Genomic DNA, 18,975 nt, shown 5'->3' on the forward strand with positions numbered 1-18,975 from the left:
TTTTAATTTCTCACCATGTACAGATGGAAAATAGTTGAGTGCTGAAATTTAGTTGGAGTCATAGGGTATGTTTGTAATGGGGATGTGGCTTCATTCAGGTATAATTTTGTTTCTGTTTCTGAATGCGCACATAATTGAAACAATGTTATATTTTTGCAGGAGAAATTTGTCTTGAGATACGGATTGAGAAATTGGATGCCAGAGATGTCATTAATAATTGAAATTCTTTGTGTTTCCTGACATTAGTTGCATTACTTAAGACAAAAAAGGAGTGACGTTCCTTGAGTAGCTGATGTAACCTCTTTTCCATGTAGACCATCCTCTTTGTCTCTCCCTCACGTACCAACAACCAGGAGGATGTGGTTGCTGCAGATAATAGCTGTTCATAACTTCTAGGGCTGTGGGTATGATCTCTACAAATAAGCATTTATTCTACAAAATGGTCCATGTATCTTCATCTCCAGCCAGAGCTAGGTCATTCATCTAACTAATTCTGTATTTAAATAGATGTGGAGACTTATACTAAGCTTTTATAGTTTGGAGAAGTAAAAAGACCTTGGTTTTCATGTTTCTTTTAGTGATAAATTGTGAGAGTATTGTGTTTTATGTTTGCTATTTTCTGCTACTATCACTTCTAGTATATCACATTAAGTTAAATTAATCATTCACAGTTTTACAAGTTTAGACAAAAGTCTAAATGGAATACATTTCAAATAAAATAATGCAGATTAAATATTGATTGCTATTAAAAACTTGACACAGATTATTTTGCAGAATGTAAAATAAAGTATTGCCTTAAAAATTATATTAACAAGGATAAATAATAGAGCGTACAGCAGGAAATGAAGTGTAGAGGAGAAACTATTACATTTAACAGTGTTAACAGAGTTTTTCCAGCCTAACAGATGAGATGAACTGAATCATTCTTCTATAGATCCTTTCATTTGCTGAGCTTCAAAGTGGTTGGGAGCAAGTAACTGTATAGCAGGAAATTGTTATCAGTAGTCCAAATGGTCACTGTAATGCTCTGTTATGGGAGAGCAGAGTGAAAACAAAAGTAGCTACAGATTGTATGGAACATACAACTACGGGAAATTGGATGGTCATGTAGTGCAGAAGCAACATCAACGTCAGAGTGTGTTTTCACAAATGAGTCTTAAATAAAAAAGAATCTGTTTTTCTTACAAGTGTTAATGCTTACAAGCTGGATAGTCACCTTGATTGCTACTTCCAAAATGTTTTCTACGTGTAAAAAAGAATAGTAGCAGTAATGGGGAAATAAATTCAGAATTCTGTGTATATGCTAGCAATGAGTGTAAAAATTGAGTGAACCTGAGAATATTTTTAGCAGCTTTATTTTATTAAACAAGAGAACGATGGAACATTTTTGTGACTTTTGTCAATTTAGTGATAAATAACTTTTCAATTATTTCTCACCTTATGAAACACTAGGCTAAAATGAAGTGACTCACGAAGTGATAGCTTCTTTTCTCATGGAAATACTGTATTTTTTTTCCTTGTCTTTACAAAATATGTTGTGCACAGTTGGATGACATTATTTTTTGTGAATCCTAAAAGGATTCCATCAGTTTTTTCCCAGCAATGATTAGTTTATTCTGCTCAGAGGAAAACACTGTGTTTGCTGCTGTTTCCATCCCTGTGGCAGGATGCTTCTGCAGCAAACCACAGCAGCTTGCAAGCAATGCACTTTCTAAGGAAAAAACACGTACCTGAAATAATTATCAACCTATTTAGCAGTGTTACGTTAAAACTACATTGAAAGTTTGCATTACTCAAGATTGATTCCCGTAAAAGACAAATTCCTGTAAAAAAAGGGCTTCAGTAACTGAAGAAGCAAAGTTTAACTGCTACTTGAGCTAATGTTTATTGTTAGTGCATCTGGAGGGAAGAATAGTTTGCCATATATTGTGTGTTTGGTGGAAAGGACATGCATCATCTTTCCATTATTCTTGCTCATAAAAAAATACTTGTGAAAGTAGAACTGTTTTATGAAACAACTTTGATGTATTTATAAGCATAATGTGTTTTTTTCATGTATACACATAGACTGTAATTACAATGCCAGTTAAATTAGCTTCCTAAATTGTGAATAACACAGGCTATGTTTTCTATAAAATGTTAGTTCCAGTTTCTTTTGTAAGTACAGTTTTTGTGCCACTCAACAAAACTGCAAAGGCAACACATGTGGAGCCTTAAATATTTTTTTACCTCAAGTCCTTTATAGATGGGATATAAAAGCACGTTGTATAACATAATAAATTGTATGGAAAGGAACCACATGTTTTCCGAGTAGAAAAAAATGCATTTTAGTGTTCTGTGTAGTATGTTTATAACCACATGGCATACTTTTAATCCTGGTTACTTACCTAACCATTCTTCCAATTCCTGCATCATTTGTCAATTTTCATACTTCAGTGAGAGCTGTGTCTACTCTGGGAAAATTTCTTGCTGTTTAGAGTAGATAGGCTTAAAAAAAAGCTAAAACTATGAATATGCCCCTGTTGTGCATTTTACACTGGGGATTTTTATTTGGAGGCGATATAAAATAAAACCGTCCTTTCCCTTTGCTATAGTACTTTCTAAAGCATAGAGACATATTTGTTCTTAAAGACCTTTTTCCCACCCAAAAGCTATATGTATGCAGAATGTATGCAAATCACCGCTATGAAATGTGAGTCTCACAGTAAGATGCAGAGATCCAGAGAACTGGGAGGAAAAAAACAACCAACCTCCCCTTCCATAAAAATAGTTTCTTTGTGGGGTTTGTCTCCCTGAGGAACTTCCTGATACTTGGATACTCTGTCGTGTAATTGGATTGCAGCTCTTTCTGAATACTGTTTTCTCCTCTTGACAGCATGGGGTAACCTTGGAAATGTTCTCAAGAGCCAGAGCAAGATTTCCGAAGCTGAAAGCGCCTATAGAAATGCCTTGTACTACCGCAGCAACATGGCTGATATGCTTTATAATTTGTAAGTATGCATGGCTTTCCTGGGGTTGGATCATCTGTGAAGCCTGTCGTGAACGGAGCTATTGATTTACTTGCTGGAAGTGGAGATGATGTTAGCTCTTGCTTTGTAATAGTCGTTTCATTAATCGTGCTCCTTAAACTATGGGGTGGACAGGAGCTTTTCTTGGTCAACATTATCGTATATTCACGTATTGGGTATAGAAAAGGTAAACTTACAAATCTGTTTGCTTTAAAAGAAGAAAAAACCCCTCACGCCGAACAAAGTACAGATAGATGAGCTGGCAACAGTAGCACTCCATCTGTTTCTGACTTGCCTAAGTTACAGAGGTGTTATTTAGACTTCTTTTTTAAGTCTGTATAACACTTGGTGGGGGTAGTGGGTTTAAGCACTTCCTAGCATAAGCCAATACCCCTCGGTTAGCTCCAGAGGTCTGAAATGCTAAGCCAGCAAATTACTTTTCTCCTGTGACTGACTTTAGAGCAGCATAGGTTCAAGACAGTTTAATTACTAGAATCCTATTGTAGGTAGGTAAAAGAATAAATACCATGAGCATCAAAATATTACACAGCAGGGAAAAAGATTTCCCAACTCATTAACGTACCGAATCATGAACACGGAAACTAGCGTCGCGCTAAGCTTCTCACCGAGGGGCGATGGTGTTGCGTGCCCCAGCGGGAAGGGGGCAGGTTGGGTGGGTGTCCTGGCTGGGAGTCTCGCCCGCTCCCTGCTCAGCGCCGCTCGTCGAGCTGGCGCTCGCCCTTCCTTCCCCTCCTGCCGTCACCCACCCTGGCTGAGCCCCCCGGAGCGGGGCTCTGCTGCGAGACAGGCTCGTCACCTTCAATAGCCCTCCGCTCTTGTTTCATGATGTGTGCGGAGAACAAAATCCAGGTGACTGCCATTTGCTAGGTAGGAGTATGAAAATAACGTCCCGTGGGCAGCAGAAAGGTATGTGTGCGAGAGGAGCGACGTGTGCAAAAACTAAATGCAAATAGTAAGCCTCTTTAAATAAATAAATAAACAAAGTTCTGCCTGTAAGTCCAGTTTAAAATGGCTGCTTATAATATCTGAAAATGAAGTTTACCGTAACAGACTTTGTCTTCTTTTTTCCTTGTTTAACAAGAAATAAGTTGCCCATTTCATTAATTTGCCTTACAGTTAAACATATCGTAAACTCAAAATAATTTAGGGATAGACTTTCTGTTCCAAAATCAAATTTGTGTCTCAAAATATGTATATTTTTAATAATCACACAATTACACACATACACATATGCACATAATTTTTTTGTCTCTGTTAGGCAGTGGAGAGCACAGAAAGCATATTTCTAAGAAGAAACTCCTTCTGCTCACATTTAAAAAATAACTTCGGAATCCAGCAGAAGCATATAGGAAAAAAAGTGACAAGACTGATACTCCTAAATTTCTCATATGCCATTCATTTTGGGGATGAAAATTATAACTGTTAAAATTTTTTGTATGTCTATACAGTACTTTTGTCTCTTACTCACTCACTGTGTCATAGAGGGAAAGTGAAGTTAATACCAGGGTAGAGAAGAGGAAAGGGTGATAAAGACAAGCATGTAAAAGAAATCAGATTTCAGTAGTTTTGCTGTGCGCGGAACAAGCTGGTAATCATCTGACTTTCCACTGATATACAAAATATATGCCTACAGACCTTCATTTCTGTTGAACAGAAGATTTCTTGGAATTCTACTGAATTTGTTCAAAAGGCATTTAACTCAAATGCTGCTTGGAATATATAGGGCATGAAGTTACCTTACATATACCTGTGAAAGTAAAGGAAGTATGTTCAGAGAGAAGTGTTTGCTATGTAGTATGTGTATATGTATGCATATGCAAAAAAGGATCTCTAATTCTTAACCTTTCTACTACTATCTTGAATGCAATAGAATCCTTTCTTTTTTTTTTTCTTTTAAAAGCTTCATCAAACCATTAGTTTTTCAGTAGAAATTTAAAAATCTTGCACCATTTTTTTTGGTTTTGTAATCTTTCGCTGTGTTGGATACTTCCATATCCAGCATGAAAACTAGGTGGTGAAGGGAGTGGGCTTTGATATTAGGAGACCACAAATGAATTGATTATTTCAAGCATAAACTCTGAAGAGCTCCCTTGCAAGTTCAGCCCATCCTCGGCATGCAGTTCTATGGGAGCCTATTACAAAAAATACTGTAATGGAAGTATGTGTCTTACAAGAGGCCAGTTAGATTTGCTGTTTCTGTTTTTTAGTATGTGCCTTTGAAACTGAAACAGTCATTTAGTAGAACTATAGGAAAAAAACACCCTTACAGTCATTTCAAATTACTGTATTTTGGCCACAATATATCCTAACTATATTGTGGTTTCACATGCTCTTTATGGTTTCTTAGCACTTTTGCTTCAGTATTTGATACAAATTAATTGGCAGATGCAGCCCAGTGTTCACGCACAGCAATAACAAATCTCAGTGCTATCTGATCGAGGAACAAATTATTAAGGATTAACTCACAATTTTTAATGGGTCGCCATCAAGGAGAGAAACTACATAAACAGAAGCATTTGATGATCTCTCTTTCCTTCTTTTTCAAGAATCTAAAATGCGAGGTTGGCTTAGCAGTTGGCTATTAATGCATTAAAATCTAGAGAATTTAACAGATGAGACGAATGGCTGATTTCAGTGGCATATTTTCATTTTCTGACTGTTACACTTTATGGCTCTGAGTTGCAGCTGCTTTTGCCATTTAGGACAATTTAAACTGCATTAATTTAGATCACATAATTACCTAATCTCCATCCGAAGGTTTGTCTGCTTCTGAACATGTCATTTCCCATAGTGTTCAGATGTGTCAATTCTGTAACTTTAAATAAATTGCTAAACTTTTAGAGACCAGCAGAAAATTTTTTATTATTATTTTTATTTATTTTTAAAAAAGAGGGGAAAAAAGGAAAAAAGAAGCTCCTGCTAACATTAATATTGGGTTGGTGGTTCATCATTACTTTAGATATGGATTAAAATGGGTTTGTTCTGTTGACATTTTCTCAGGTCCAAGTACGTATAAGTAAAACTTATGCATAGCTTATACCTCAGGATAGCTTGTGACCCAGCCTGATCTGAAACTCTCATGAAAAACTCAGAAGCTAAATTCCTGGCAACTCTGAAAGCATCCGAGATTTTCATAGCAATTTCAGTGCAGAAGGGATTTCAGTTGTTTTATACTGTAAATGGAGACTGTATTACAATATGACTTTAATAAGGTAGTTTGTATTTCAAAAATACATATAAAGGGGCCTCCTATAAATAACTTCTCTGACATCTTGAGACTACAGTGCAGGTAATTTTTACAAATAAATCTCAAAGCCAACTTCTCAAAGCTATATAGCACTGCTGATTTCAGCTAGATTTCATAGGGCAGTAAATCAGCATAAACTGAGATTTCTTTTTATGCTGCTTTTTTTTTTTTTTTTTTTTAAACTGAGAAATCCGTGTACTTTAATACTGTGAAGTACCAAGGACAGAGCTGTAGAAAAACAGTAGTTCTTCCAAACTAGGCAATGTTCAGTAGATTAAAAACAAACTACTTCTAGTTTGGTTTGGCTTTTCAGTCTTTGTTGCCTTATGATTGTTACCTAAAGCTCATGGGTTTTTTTGTATTGTTTCAAATTGCTTCTAATTAATGACTAAAGTAAAATTGCTTATCAGTCAAAAGACAGTTTTGCATACATTATTTCACTTGTATTTAGGCCTAGCTGTGCTTAGAGTATTCTTTTGTCATCTGTATTAGTAATCTACATTACCTTGACTTTCTCAGGCAATTTTAAGGATGTTCACAATCTGACATAAATATTGCATATTCCTTTAAAATTATACTAATTACTTTAAATACTGTATATTTGGAGTATACAATGTCCTATAAAGGATGAATTTCTACCAAGCAGCCAGCCCCTTGCTTCTCTCCCAAAATATCTCATTTTGCCTTTAGTGATATAGGGCTGTGTGTGCACGTTTATTATTCAAATAATTTAATTTCTCTGTATAAGTTTAAAGTATGAATTTCCATAAACTTTACTTTGGCAAACTTAGGGTATTATGTCAATAAATGTGGATTTTTTTTTTTAGATTTCTATTATGTAAAGTCTTCAATAGTAGCTGAAATTTTAATTCTGTAAAGTCTGGGATTGCAGAAGTGGTTTATATGCAAAGTTGAATGCCACATCCTTGGGTAAAAATCAATATGAGCAAAGTTCTTCCTTCTCTGTTGTTGCTAGCCTATATAACATCTGAAATTGTGTTCCCTCTGCTTCTGCCTTTTAAGGGTGCTGCCATAAAAATCTCCTTTGCTGAGCTATCAGAGACGAAAAGAACTAAAAGCAGGCTAACCTGCAAACCTACGTTGAGCTGTGTTTGAACTGGCCCCAGCGTTGCTGCACCACTTCACGTGGTAGGAAATGAGTCAAGGTTAGGGTTCCTCTTCCTTGATAGCCCAGAAGTTTTTATAATGCAGGATGTCGGGTTAAAAAGCAAAGAGGATGTGTCGTCTGCTGTCCGTTTAAGTACTTGATTATTTTTTTCTCAGCTGTGAATACAAACTTGTTGCAAACCTGTTTGGAATTAGTCTCTGCTTTGCCAGCTAGCTCTTCCTCTATCAAAGATAGCAGCTGGAATTTGTGTCTTACTGTAACCAAAGCTGTCTTGATAAAATCTTGCTGTATTGTGAGAGCGGCTCTTGAGGTAGCACCCGGAGGTCCCTGAGGTGACGGATGGTGTCCTGCAGTGCAGAACTCTGCTCTGGGACTCTCTGTAGGACCTGTATGAAGTACAGATATCTTTTTAAGTAAGATTGAGAGCTGAAATGCATTCAGTGAGTTAACTATTCAATTACATGTCTCAGTATTTGAAATTGTGGTGGTCCATAGTCCTTACATAAACTTTCTCCATTTTATAAAATTAGGAAAATAATTGTTGGACCCTACCGTTCAGTTTCATAAAAGGCCCCTCTTGTGAGAAATTCTGTCCAGCTCTCAACCTATGTTGACTGCTGGGGCACGTGAGGGGGAATAGATGTCTTGTTCGAGGACTGCTGGCACAGCATGCCACTGGCCAGTGTCCAGAGGAGGGAGAAAGACAGGAGCAATGCTACTTCTCATCCCTATGGCAGCCCTCCCTCTGTCAAGGAAACAGGGGTTGTGAGAGTTGATGCGATGCTGAAATGGTAGTAATCCCAACCGAACTGCCCCAGTAACAGAGAGAACAGGACTATATTTTTCCACCAGTTTGCTAGCATTTGGAAAGCTCTGCCCTAGATCTGGGAGAACATGACAGAGTTTTGACTGCACTATCTGAAAGACTAGAGGCTGTTTTGGGGGTGATTGTTTTGTTTTGATTTTTTTTACTAATGGTGTTATGGATGACTGTTCTTAGTTCTGCAAAGGGAATGGTCATTCTGTGTTAGTGCCTACTGGGTATTTTTGGGTTCTTATTGATTAAAAGAAGTAGGATTTATGTTCCGTTTACATATTTCCTAACAGGATGTTATTGGAAAACATTAAACATGTTCCCTGTTTGTACTGTTTCTTAATGATTGACTTGTTAATGAAACCTAGTCATAGATTCTTACAAAAGGTTAGTGCTCATTTGGTTGAGTAGCTAAATGGCTTGCTTCCTTAAAAAAACAAAACAAAAAAGCCTTAATTAGAGACGAAACTTAATGGTTTCATGTACTTGGCTGCTGTAACATCCATACCTGTCTTTCTACCCACTGGTTTTGCAAATGACAGTGAAAGAGTTGCCTTAGGCAAAGCACATTCTCTATTGCTGTGTGGCTGGAGACACATCTGTGTGGGGAATAAAAGAGGATTTTCTTCCATTTATTTCTTTGCTAGCATAGCATTTAAGTATAGGTTTTTGTAGATAAACCCACCTGAAATCAATGGGATGAATGGAGCTTGAGGCATGGATGAACTGCAGTCATGGCAAAATACTAGCTAACAGGCCCTGTATTAGCTGTTATCAACCGGTAAACAAAATTGATTAAACTATATCAATATTGTACCTGGCTTGAAAATTTTATAAATATTTCACTAACCTTCATGACAGTTATGGTTCCCATGTATTAGACTTGGTCAATTTATGCCAACTTTAGTCACAAGAGTTTGTTTTGTAAGTAGACCAGCTGGCTTTACTAGGACTACAACAGGAAGAAATTAATATGTAACTCGAGGAAAACAGTAGACTGTCTACTGCCTGTTTATATTTTGTGACTGCTTTCCAGTCCCTGAAAACAGTTTTGTGCCATTAGTATTCAGTGACTTCAGGTCAAAACCCAGGCAGAGAAGAAAGACAGGAAGATTTTTCAAGTTGTTGGTCAAGCAAGATAGGTAAAAGTTGGCAGCTTAAAGAATTCAGGATGGTTGCAAAGAACTCATCTGGGAGAAATGTTTTCCTTCACATATTTAAATGAGCAATTCTATCTATAGAAGTGATGTGCATCATTTCTAGATAGCCAGAACTTCTGTCTCATTTTTTTCTTCTTATTTTTCTTCCTATTAGACAAACCGGATTCTGAGACACTTCCTAAGTCACTGGGTGAACTCTGCTACTCTTGCAAGCAGTCAGCACATATCCTCCGTTTCATAAATGATTCACACTCCACTGTAAAATTAGGTAGAAGCAACACAGGCAAAAAGGTTGTTCCAGAATCTTGCTACTGTAATAGTTAGAACTTGTCTCCTAATTAATCCTAAATTAATTAACGGACACTTTATAACTGTTCACTTTGTGTCCTATGGTTTAAGTAGCTCTTTCTTTTCCAAGTAATTTCATCCTCATGTGTTTCTAGAGAGAAACTTTATTTTTCCACAGTACTTGTCTTACTAGGCTAAAAGAGCCACTGGCTTCCTCCCTACCCTCCCTCCATTTGATAGGCTTCATATTTTCCCACTTATGTCAGTAAACTTTCTTTGAACGGAAGTTGCATGTTTCAATTAGCAATTTAATTTATCTACCTTACAACTGGGAGGTGGACTGGAAAGAAAGTAAGTTTTGGAACTGAAAACTTGAAGAAACCGCTCCTGTGGTTTGTTTTTTTGGGGGGCATTTTGGGGTTATGCTTTTTTATTTATTTAGCTTGGTATTCTTAGCGACTGTAGAAAATCTATTAAAAAGTGCCAGAAGACTTTAAGCTCTTCATCCAAGTTTATCATGTGAGCTTACTCTTCTGTATCAAGTGTCCTTCTTTCAAGGACTTGCGTTCCTTTGTTCATCCTTGTGTAAGGAAGAAGGAAGGCTTTGTGTCTCTATAACTACAAAAGATAGGTACGTACTCAACGCGTGCCAATTGCTCTGCTCCACCACTGGCTTAAGTTCAGTGCTTTGCACTGTATCACTGCTTTTGTATTCTTTCTGTCTGCTCCTTCTCCCCTCTGCCAGCAATCTCCAAAGAGCAGTTATCATTTCGAAGTGTGAACAAAGAAGGGGAAAGGCATGTCAAGAACAGATCCACTCTTGGCTATAGGAGAAACTTCCATATGCCCAGGCCACTGGGAGGGGTGAGCTACTGGAGACTTGGCAGTGCCCACGAGGTGTGAACTCCAGCTGAAGGACATTCTTCCTCTGCATCATTCTGAGCAAACTTTTTTTTTCCTTGTATTTACTATAGATGAAGTGGCAATATGAGATTAAAATCAACCGTCTCCTTTAAAAGGAAATGGAGTACAACTATGTATTTGTTGAGCTTTACAAATGCACCCTGAACTTTTTAAAGATGTCTTCAACGTAATAAAGTGTAGTAATAAGCATGACAAACAAACTTTACGTTGTTTGATTGTGCAATTAGATAAATTTACTAACCAAATTGGGAAGTTTTGGCTAAACATTTAGTCTTTGTGTGTGTCCCCCCAGAAAAGATGGATATATGCACGCACCAAACCTTTTTTAGGAGGAGTTTGCCATTTTTTACAGACCGTTAATCCATTATCACTCCTTTCCAGGTGAGTGGAAAGGAACTAATTTTTGTCTCAAAGTTTTGAGAGCCAGTAGAAAAGGAAGCACAGACTCCATCTGCCATTGCCAGTTTTTGACTTCAACCCTAGCCATCAGCTGGAGCATAACGGGTTGTCGAAGGAAGGAAGGAAGGAAGGAATTGGGATTTTGATAATGGGGCTGAACAAACAGATGCTAAGAACTTCAAGGAGGTCATGGACTTTCATTGTGACAGCCTGTGGGTCTCACTTCATCTGCCTCTCTCTGCTCCTCTATTCCGTAGTGAGTCAGCTCATTTCTTGCAGGCTTAGTTTGCTATGGTGATTATGCACCTATTAGTTCCTAATTTATGACACCACAACTTCTTTCTGTTCAACCATGGTCAGTTTGCTTGAAAGATGTTTTGCAATTCTCTAGTTGAATTGGCATAGAAAAGTTTTATTTCAAATTTTGGTCTTTATGTATCTTTATAAAGACACTTCAGTTTTATTTTTAGTGATTTTAAAGTAATTTTGAGTATCTTTGAAAATTCTCTATCTAGGAAGATAGTAAGTGCTAAAGCATGTGAAAATAAGACATAGGAGGCATATGGAACTTTGCTCTCATGGCTTTGGCCTCTGTTCTGAAGTGAAAGAGACTCCAAAGTCAACTCCCATGAAAAAGGAAGTGTTTCTGTGGCAAAATAACCCATACTTCACCAATTTCTGAAGGAGAAGGAAAGAATATATAATCAAACTTCCAGCTGAAGCTTGTTGAAGAGTTGTTAATATAACTTAACAGACTGCAAAGGCGATTGTGTTCAACCTCTCAGCTTCTTTGGAAAGAACTTTCAAGTGCTGAATGGACGCTTTTGGTAGTATGACCTCTTTACAATCGTGTCGTGAAGGACATGCTCCCTTCAGATACTCCTCACTTGAGCCTGTCTCTTTGCTTCGTGTTCATCTTGACAACGGTGAACAATTTTCAGGGCCAGCCGCTTTCAGAGGCAACCCCAGGACTTGCTGCCTGAACTCAGTGTTGCCGGAGCGGCCGGCAGAGAGCCCGGAGACTGAGATCCCTCCTCCGCTCCCAGGGCCCTTCCCTTGGGTTGCTGTTCCTTCACCGGCCCCGCTGCCTCCGCTGATCAGGCCCACTGATTTAGCAACGTGGTATCAAGGCTGAACTGCACTCTTCGTCAGACCCTCGGGTCTGCCTCTCAGATGTAATCCCTAGCTGAAAATCGGCGAGATTTTTGTCTTGGAAATGGCTTAGATGCTGTGAAATGCAGCAATGGAAAGGAGAATATGGGACCTGAGGACCTGCAGATTTTCTTGAACTAATTTTGAAATAAAAAGTACTTTGTCATTTGATCCTGGGGCTTATTTTGTATTTTGCTCAAAAGGTAAATATTTATAAGAAGGTGGTGGTGTTTTAATTGTAGAAACTGGAGACAGAAGCAAAACTGAAGTATTGCTCATTTATATTGCTTCTGTGTGGTGAATGAGACAAGAGAGCTGTGGAAGTAATAGTGAGCAATACTGTAGTTATACAGTACTGGGATTATAACCGATGCTCTAAAAAGAGAAGTAGGACATTTCACAGACAGTATTAATTTTGGCAGTAACTAAATTTGAAGTGTTTGGGTGTAGTTTTAGTTGCATTTTGTGAGTAATTAGATTGAGGTTGGTGAGCATATTTATAGGCCTACATTTTGTTTAAGCTTAAAGCTAGAGAGGATCTGATTTTTTTGTCTTGGAAATGAAATATAACTGCTCTTTAAACTCTTCTAATATTCAATGTAAATTCAGGAATGCTTTGCAAGTTTAATGCAACATTCATCATCTTAACTTTTTATCTATTTAAGTAACTATTTATCCCTTCATAGGTGAACATCCAAGCCAGTTCCCCTAAGTGTTAATTTTATTCAACTAAAAATACTACTTTTTAATTTTCCTTTAAGCCTTTTCCTGACTTTGCTTAATCTGCAACTAGAACTAGAGACTCATAAATCTAGTCATTTTTGTACTGTCAGAAGCCAGAGGGAAAACCAGCTATCAATCAGGACCAATTTCACAAGAAAAAGAGGCAGTTTCATGCCTTGTTAAGGTTTTTTAGATTATATCCTTTCTTCTTTTTCTTCTACCAAACCTCATAACAAATAGAAATAAAACACTAGTTATTTGCTGGCATTCAGTACTCAATCTTGCATCTGAGCAGCTTGGGTTATATATATATATTTATGTATGAGAGAATGTTAATGGAACAACTTCTGGAAGCGGAGTAGGAAAAAAAACCACCTTAAAGTATCAAGTAATTCATCAAGAGTGCCAGTACTAGAGCAGCACAGAAGATTAATTTGGTAATAATTACAAATAAAAGTTCTTTTAATCCAAAAAGCACAAATGTCATACACTTACCAAAGTAATTTATTTTGTTCAAGTTGACCAATTACTGTATTACTTCTCTTAATATGTGAAATAATTTATTCCAGAACTAAAATAAGAATGGAATTTTTTTGATAAATTTGTTTTTTAAAAAGTGAGAAGCAGCTTAAATGTCAGACCATGCAACTCATTTGTTTTTATGTTAAATCTACTGCTATCAATAGAAAGCTAGATCAAAATACTGTAATAATTTTCCTTGGAGTAATTACAGTCTATAAAAATTTTTAGAGTAAACAAAATTCAGCTTCTAGAAAATTTAGAAAATGTTATCACTATCCTGATGATCATACCTCTTGCCACCTGCAAGACACCTGACAGTAGTTAAAAACCTTGGTGCCATACCAAAAAGTATCCTGAATGTTATTTCCTCATTGCTTACATTACTGCAAGCACCAACTAAATGTTAAGTTCTGTTAATATTCGAAGTGATTTACTACCTAATCCAAAGTTATTTGAGAGACGGTTTCAAAAACAAGGCCATGTGGTGCTGACAGATAGTATAGAAAAAAAGAGGATGTATTCCTCCATTCTGTTAAATCCTAACCCAGTGATAGGAAGCAAACAACATAGACGCTGGCTACTTCTTTAGCTAACTGCCCTACTTTTTTCTTGCCCCAAAGTCTGCTGATTTAATTAAAAAAGTTTTCCTGAGATTTTGGAGGGAAAAAATATCTCTGATTAGAGACTGGAGATGGAAAAAGTCCAAGCTCTTTGCAGTTCGAAAAGCTATCAGCAGATAAAAGCATAAAGGAAGAAGAGAAAATTGCTGTAGGTTAGGGAAACTGCAAATAGATATGAGAACCCTCCCACCTAAAAGAAATAGCTACATTTATTTTTTTCCCAGATATTTTGAGGTATATGAAGAGGGACATCTACCCGTGGATAATAAGATCTGAGTTTCTACCCTGAAATGACTAATTTTTAAGGATTTTTAAAACCTTGTGATTTTAATATATTTTCATATGCTTTTTTCAGTCTTCTAAAACTTTGGGAACACTGTGATGCTTAGAGCCTTCATTTAAGCATACAATTGTAAATTCATTTCAATAATGTCCAGACCACTTATTTCTCAGAAATTTGTGGGTGGCTGGTGTAAATTGTAATTCACAAGGATGCTTGTCTTAAAAGCTTTAATTAAAGTAACTGGAAGTATTTGGTACCATTTTTGATATCTCTTCAGTTATTAAATTTGTTCGGAGCTGAAAGAAGACAGGAAAAAAATGAACTGATGTAGGTGCTTAGCTGTACAGTGAATAATCTAGTGACATTGCTCGACAAGGGGACTGGTTAAGGTAATACATGTGAAGTGTTAGGTGGTTAACTTTATTGTGCATTTGAAAAAGATCTGCTTATTTCAAGTCAAGAAAAGACGACAGGCTAAACATGAATGACTTAGTTACAAATACCTCCGCCATACTCCATCTGCTTTAAAAGGTCTCGCAGTCTGCCATTTTCTCAACTGAGTAAATGAATCTCCTGATTTCCAAGAAAGCCAAAACTATTTCAGTTAACATCTGCTTTGTTAAAGCCAGATGGATGCACCTGATGGCTATGAATTAATCCTGTTTTCACACAAAATAATTTTTCCCACTGAATTGTTAGTAATATGCAGTGTTGTTATATCTCCGAAATACCAGTCAGCATATTTTTCTTTGTTACCTTAGTTTTGTTTTCAATATTTATTTTGAAGTTACTCTTTGCAGTAACCTCCCTCTCTCCTCTTCTTTTTCTTTTTTTTTTGTCCTTGTGCAGAGGGTTACTACTTCAAGAAAACAGCAGGTTTTCGGAGGCATTGCATTACTATAAACTGGCCATTGGTAGCAGACCCACACTAGCTTGTAAGTATTTCAACTATACGAGCTTGCATAATATTGACTACAGCTTTTTAAGGAAATCTTCCTAGTCTTTAATATCACTTTCTTTTTTTTCAGAAGTTTTTCATTTGGAAAGCAAAAGATGAAATTGTGCACTTTTCAGCTGAAAGCAAGTGTTTATTAGTCAACAACCACATTTAATGTGGTGCAGGGAATAAGCAGATAATGAATTAACACTGGGCAGCACTGCTAGAACCTAAGATGCTTCTGATCTGGGGTGGTGAGCCACACATGCTACTGCCCAAATTTTCAGGCTCCTGTTTTCTGTTTCTTACAGCCAGTCCTTGATTTTTATGATATGTGGTGTGGTGAATAATACAAATATTTTTGAAGTCCTTTCATTTTTCCTTTCTTGCCTGGGGGAAATAGGAAATAATCCATAGGATGTTGCCAGTGACAGGTTCCAAAATTAAGTGGGTGCTCTTTACAATTGCTGACTTTTTTGTAGATTCAGTATTAAATCTTCTATATATGCATATATACACATACACGTATATATGTATAAATATATGCATATATTTTTGTAATATTTCAAACAATGACACTATATGCTTGATACATTCTGAATAAGAGGAACGATATTCAGCACCCTGCCTAACCAGTGTTCCCTTCCCTCCTTCCTCAGTCTTTATAGCCACTTTCTCCTTTCCTTGTCTTTGAACTTTTACCTCTTATATGTTCCTCTTTACACCAGTGATTGATCTATATTATACAAAAGCCAAATTAGATAACCATGGGATCTCTTTCAGGTATTACTTTGAAGTAAAAAAAAAAAAAGATTAGATAAAACAAAACGGAACCCCATTAAAAGATAACATTTTTTTGCCTCTTCACAGCTGCCTATTTAAATACTGGTATCATCCTGATGAACCAAGGGAAGACAGAGGAAGCCAGGAGGACTTTCCTGAAGTGTTCAGAGATCCCTGATGAAAATTTGAAAGATCCTCATGCTCATAAAAGCTCTGTTACTAGCTGTCTTTATAACTTAGGAAAACTTTTTCATGAACAAGGACACTATGAGGTAAGACTCTAGATTTGTCTACAATATAATGATAAAACCTTCATACATAAATAGTACCTATTGCTTCCATCCAGATTTTCAAACTACATCACAGGCACAAATTGATTAAATTTCACCAAATCAGAATTAACATTGTCTACAGAGAATATTTGTTCTCTGTAGACACAGGTGTGATGATGTTAATTAGCAGTGTGATGTTCTGATGTCAGAGTCAACATTAGCAATGGTTGCATCTGATATGTGTTAATTCATTCTTTTTGGCTTTGTCCCCATGGCTGGTATGCAAAGGTTATAGCCTGATTACAGACCAGCCGACCTAAAGTGTACTGACTTTTTAAATCAAAATAGAGTAAGTTGAAAAAATGCATTTATGTTTGCTTTTGAGTCTCCAAAAATAAGACCTAGTTGGAACAATTCAAAACTTCAGGGATTAAAAACATCCTACTATGTGCTATTTTCAGGTATCTTGACCTAAGTGCTAAAGTGGGTTGGATATTTTTAATGTAACTGTACGTTGCACCCAACCCATCCCATCTCATTTACGTGTGCAAACGTGACTGTTGTGATTCGTCTCCGTTCTCCCTGATGAAGTTACTAAAACTGGACATTTGCTTGAGTTTTGACCTTCAGCAGTATTTGAAAGAAAGTCATTCTCTCTTTGCATTGCCAGGCATACTTCAGAACAGGAGTCACACATGGTTTTGATCCACATAACTCTTCTTGACTGCGACAGTTACCTCAGCTGTTTAAGATTAGTCATGCACAAGCTCTATAGATTCTCTGTCATCTGTCTGCTGAATCCAGCTCTGTCAGATGGCAGTTACTAATTGGTTAAAACACAGACAGCTAATACATCCATAAAGATAAGAGAACAGCAGCATGTTGTCTGCATGGCCAATAGAGTGTAGAGCTGGAGTGCAATGCCTGGGAGGTGTGAGGGATTTTAAGACTATAAACCATCAGATTTCTGCATGGTGGTCATTGCAGTCTGACCCAGCCTTGATTTGACCATACACTTAGATTTTTTCCAAGCGTATTTCAGCCTTCACAAACTGCGACTCTTCAATGGGATGATGTAGAAAATGATGCAGACTGACCAGTAAGCATCCTAAGTGCTGAATGAATCATAAATGTGCGGTTAAGTAATTCAAGGCACAGCACATTTGTGAAGGGAATCCAATTTTGGCATTCTTGACACTATAGTCCATCTCATTCTTTCTGTGGAGCAGACTTCAGTTGTGAGGATTATGTTTTGTTATTACTTGGCAGTAGACAATGATTTCTTTAGTTTTAGGTCACTTACTGTAGCTTAGTCATCAGAAAGTCCTTTGTCTGCAGTTTGGTATTATTCCATATTCTCTGACAGCCTAGAGGGCTTTATATATGTTTATAAACTCATGAGTCATTGAGGGGTTTAAAAAAAATGTTTCTTTTTTTTCCATCTGGAAAAATAATTGCAATATTGGAACTAATTTGATCTCTTGTCAATGAGCTTCACTGAATTTGGTAAAACTTTTGTAAATGAGAAATCTGAACTTTCTGTGACATTTATGATGCCAATGTGTTTTCTTTCTCTCTGCACCTTTCATTTTGGGGAAGGAAGATAATTTGGTTTTACTTTCTATGTCAAAGACTGCTTTTGAAATTGGTGCTTTGCTAATGAATTGTCCCACTTGTATGTTTCTTTTCAGGATGCCCTTACGGTTTACAAAGAAGCAATACAGAAAATGCCAAGGCAGTTTGCACCACAGAGCTTATACAACATGATGGGTAAGTGCATTGTTAGTGCTTCTGAAAGATACTTGAGAAGTCAGGCAGGGTGAAACAAAAGAGCTTAGCCAGGCAACTGGTGCTCAAATGAATTAGCTAATGAAAACAAAATAATTGCCTTCAGTAGATATGAGCCAAACCAGGTTCAGAGTTTAAATGCCAGCGATTGCAATGCTGGATAAGGCACGATAGATGATGAGACTGTTAGATACCAGATATCTTTCAGAGTGTCCATGCAGCACTTGTACATTTAGAACGCATGGGGTTTTTCTCTGCCTCCAGGATCTCTCATCCACTATCTTGGAGACCTTGTGCGCAATTCATACAGGTTTTTTTAATCTCCCATTTAGTCATCTTTGAAACTAAGAAGAAATTGGTTTTACTTCATAGAAAATGGAGTGAGATTGATTGTAACATAAAATGTTACATTTCCTTGTAAACCGACAAAATGTCCAAACAGGCCCACAGAGGTAGTTGGATATTTTTGCAGGTTGTGCCAAAAACTTATTTCCCAGCTGATGTACTGTTAGTTGGACATCTACAGTGAGAGAATTCTTCTTCCAGGACCAGCCTGTCTGTCCTTCAAAATTTTAGCAGAGTCACTTGAGTACATTAATTAAATTAATTTAGCTGAGGTGTTTTTTTTTGTTTTTCAACTCTAACTTCAGCTCCTCATTTTCTTCATCATATCTTTATACAGGATACATTAAAGAGATAAAAGAAAGAAGATAATATGAATTATTATTTATAGTATTCAGATCTGTAAACAAGAGGGCAGGTTCTTCATTGTTCCAGAGATGCTTTTAAGTGGAATTCTCTCTGAAAGGGCATATGTTTCTGCTAAGCAACCTCAGTGTCTGGCCCAGTAGACTCTGCGAGTGCCCATCCGGGATAGAAAAGGATGTAAGATGCCTTTAAAGTAG

At 37.0% G+C, this 18,975-nt stretch overlaps 1 protein-coding gene across 1 annotated transcript in view; it reads left to right on the plus strand.

The window, feature by feature from the left end:
• TMTC2 (transmembrane and tetratricopeptide repeat containing 2) overlaps positions 1-18,975 on the plus strand; it is a 259,941-nt gene that overhangs the window by 169,927 nt on the left and 71,039 nt on the right. Inside the window, exons 4-7 of the mRNA XM_010561834.1 lie at positions 2,876-2,990; positions 15,140-15,225; positions 16,098-16,282; positions 17,974-18,052. Of these exons, the coding sequence (XP_010560136.1) occupies positions 2,876-2,990; positions 15,140-15,225; positions 16,098-16,282; positions 17,974-18,052 (465 nt within the window). The remainder of the gene's footprint in view (positions 1-2,875; positions 2,991-15,139; positions 15,226-16,097; positions 16,283-17,973; positions 18,053-18,975) is intronic.

The sequence above is a fragment of the Haliaeetus leucocephalus genome, unplaced genomic scaffold (assembly GCF_000737465.1).
Source record: "Haliaeetus leucocephalus isolate CR32 unplaced genomic scaffold, Haliaeetus_leucocephalus-4.0 Scaffold151, whole genome shotgun sequence".
NCBI lineage: Eukaryota > Metazoa > Chordata > Aves > Accipitriformes > Accipitridae > Haliaeetus > Haliaeetus leucocephalus.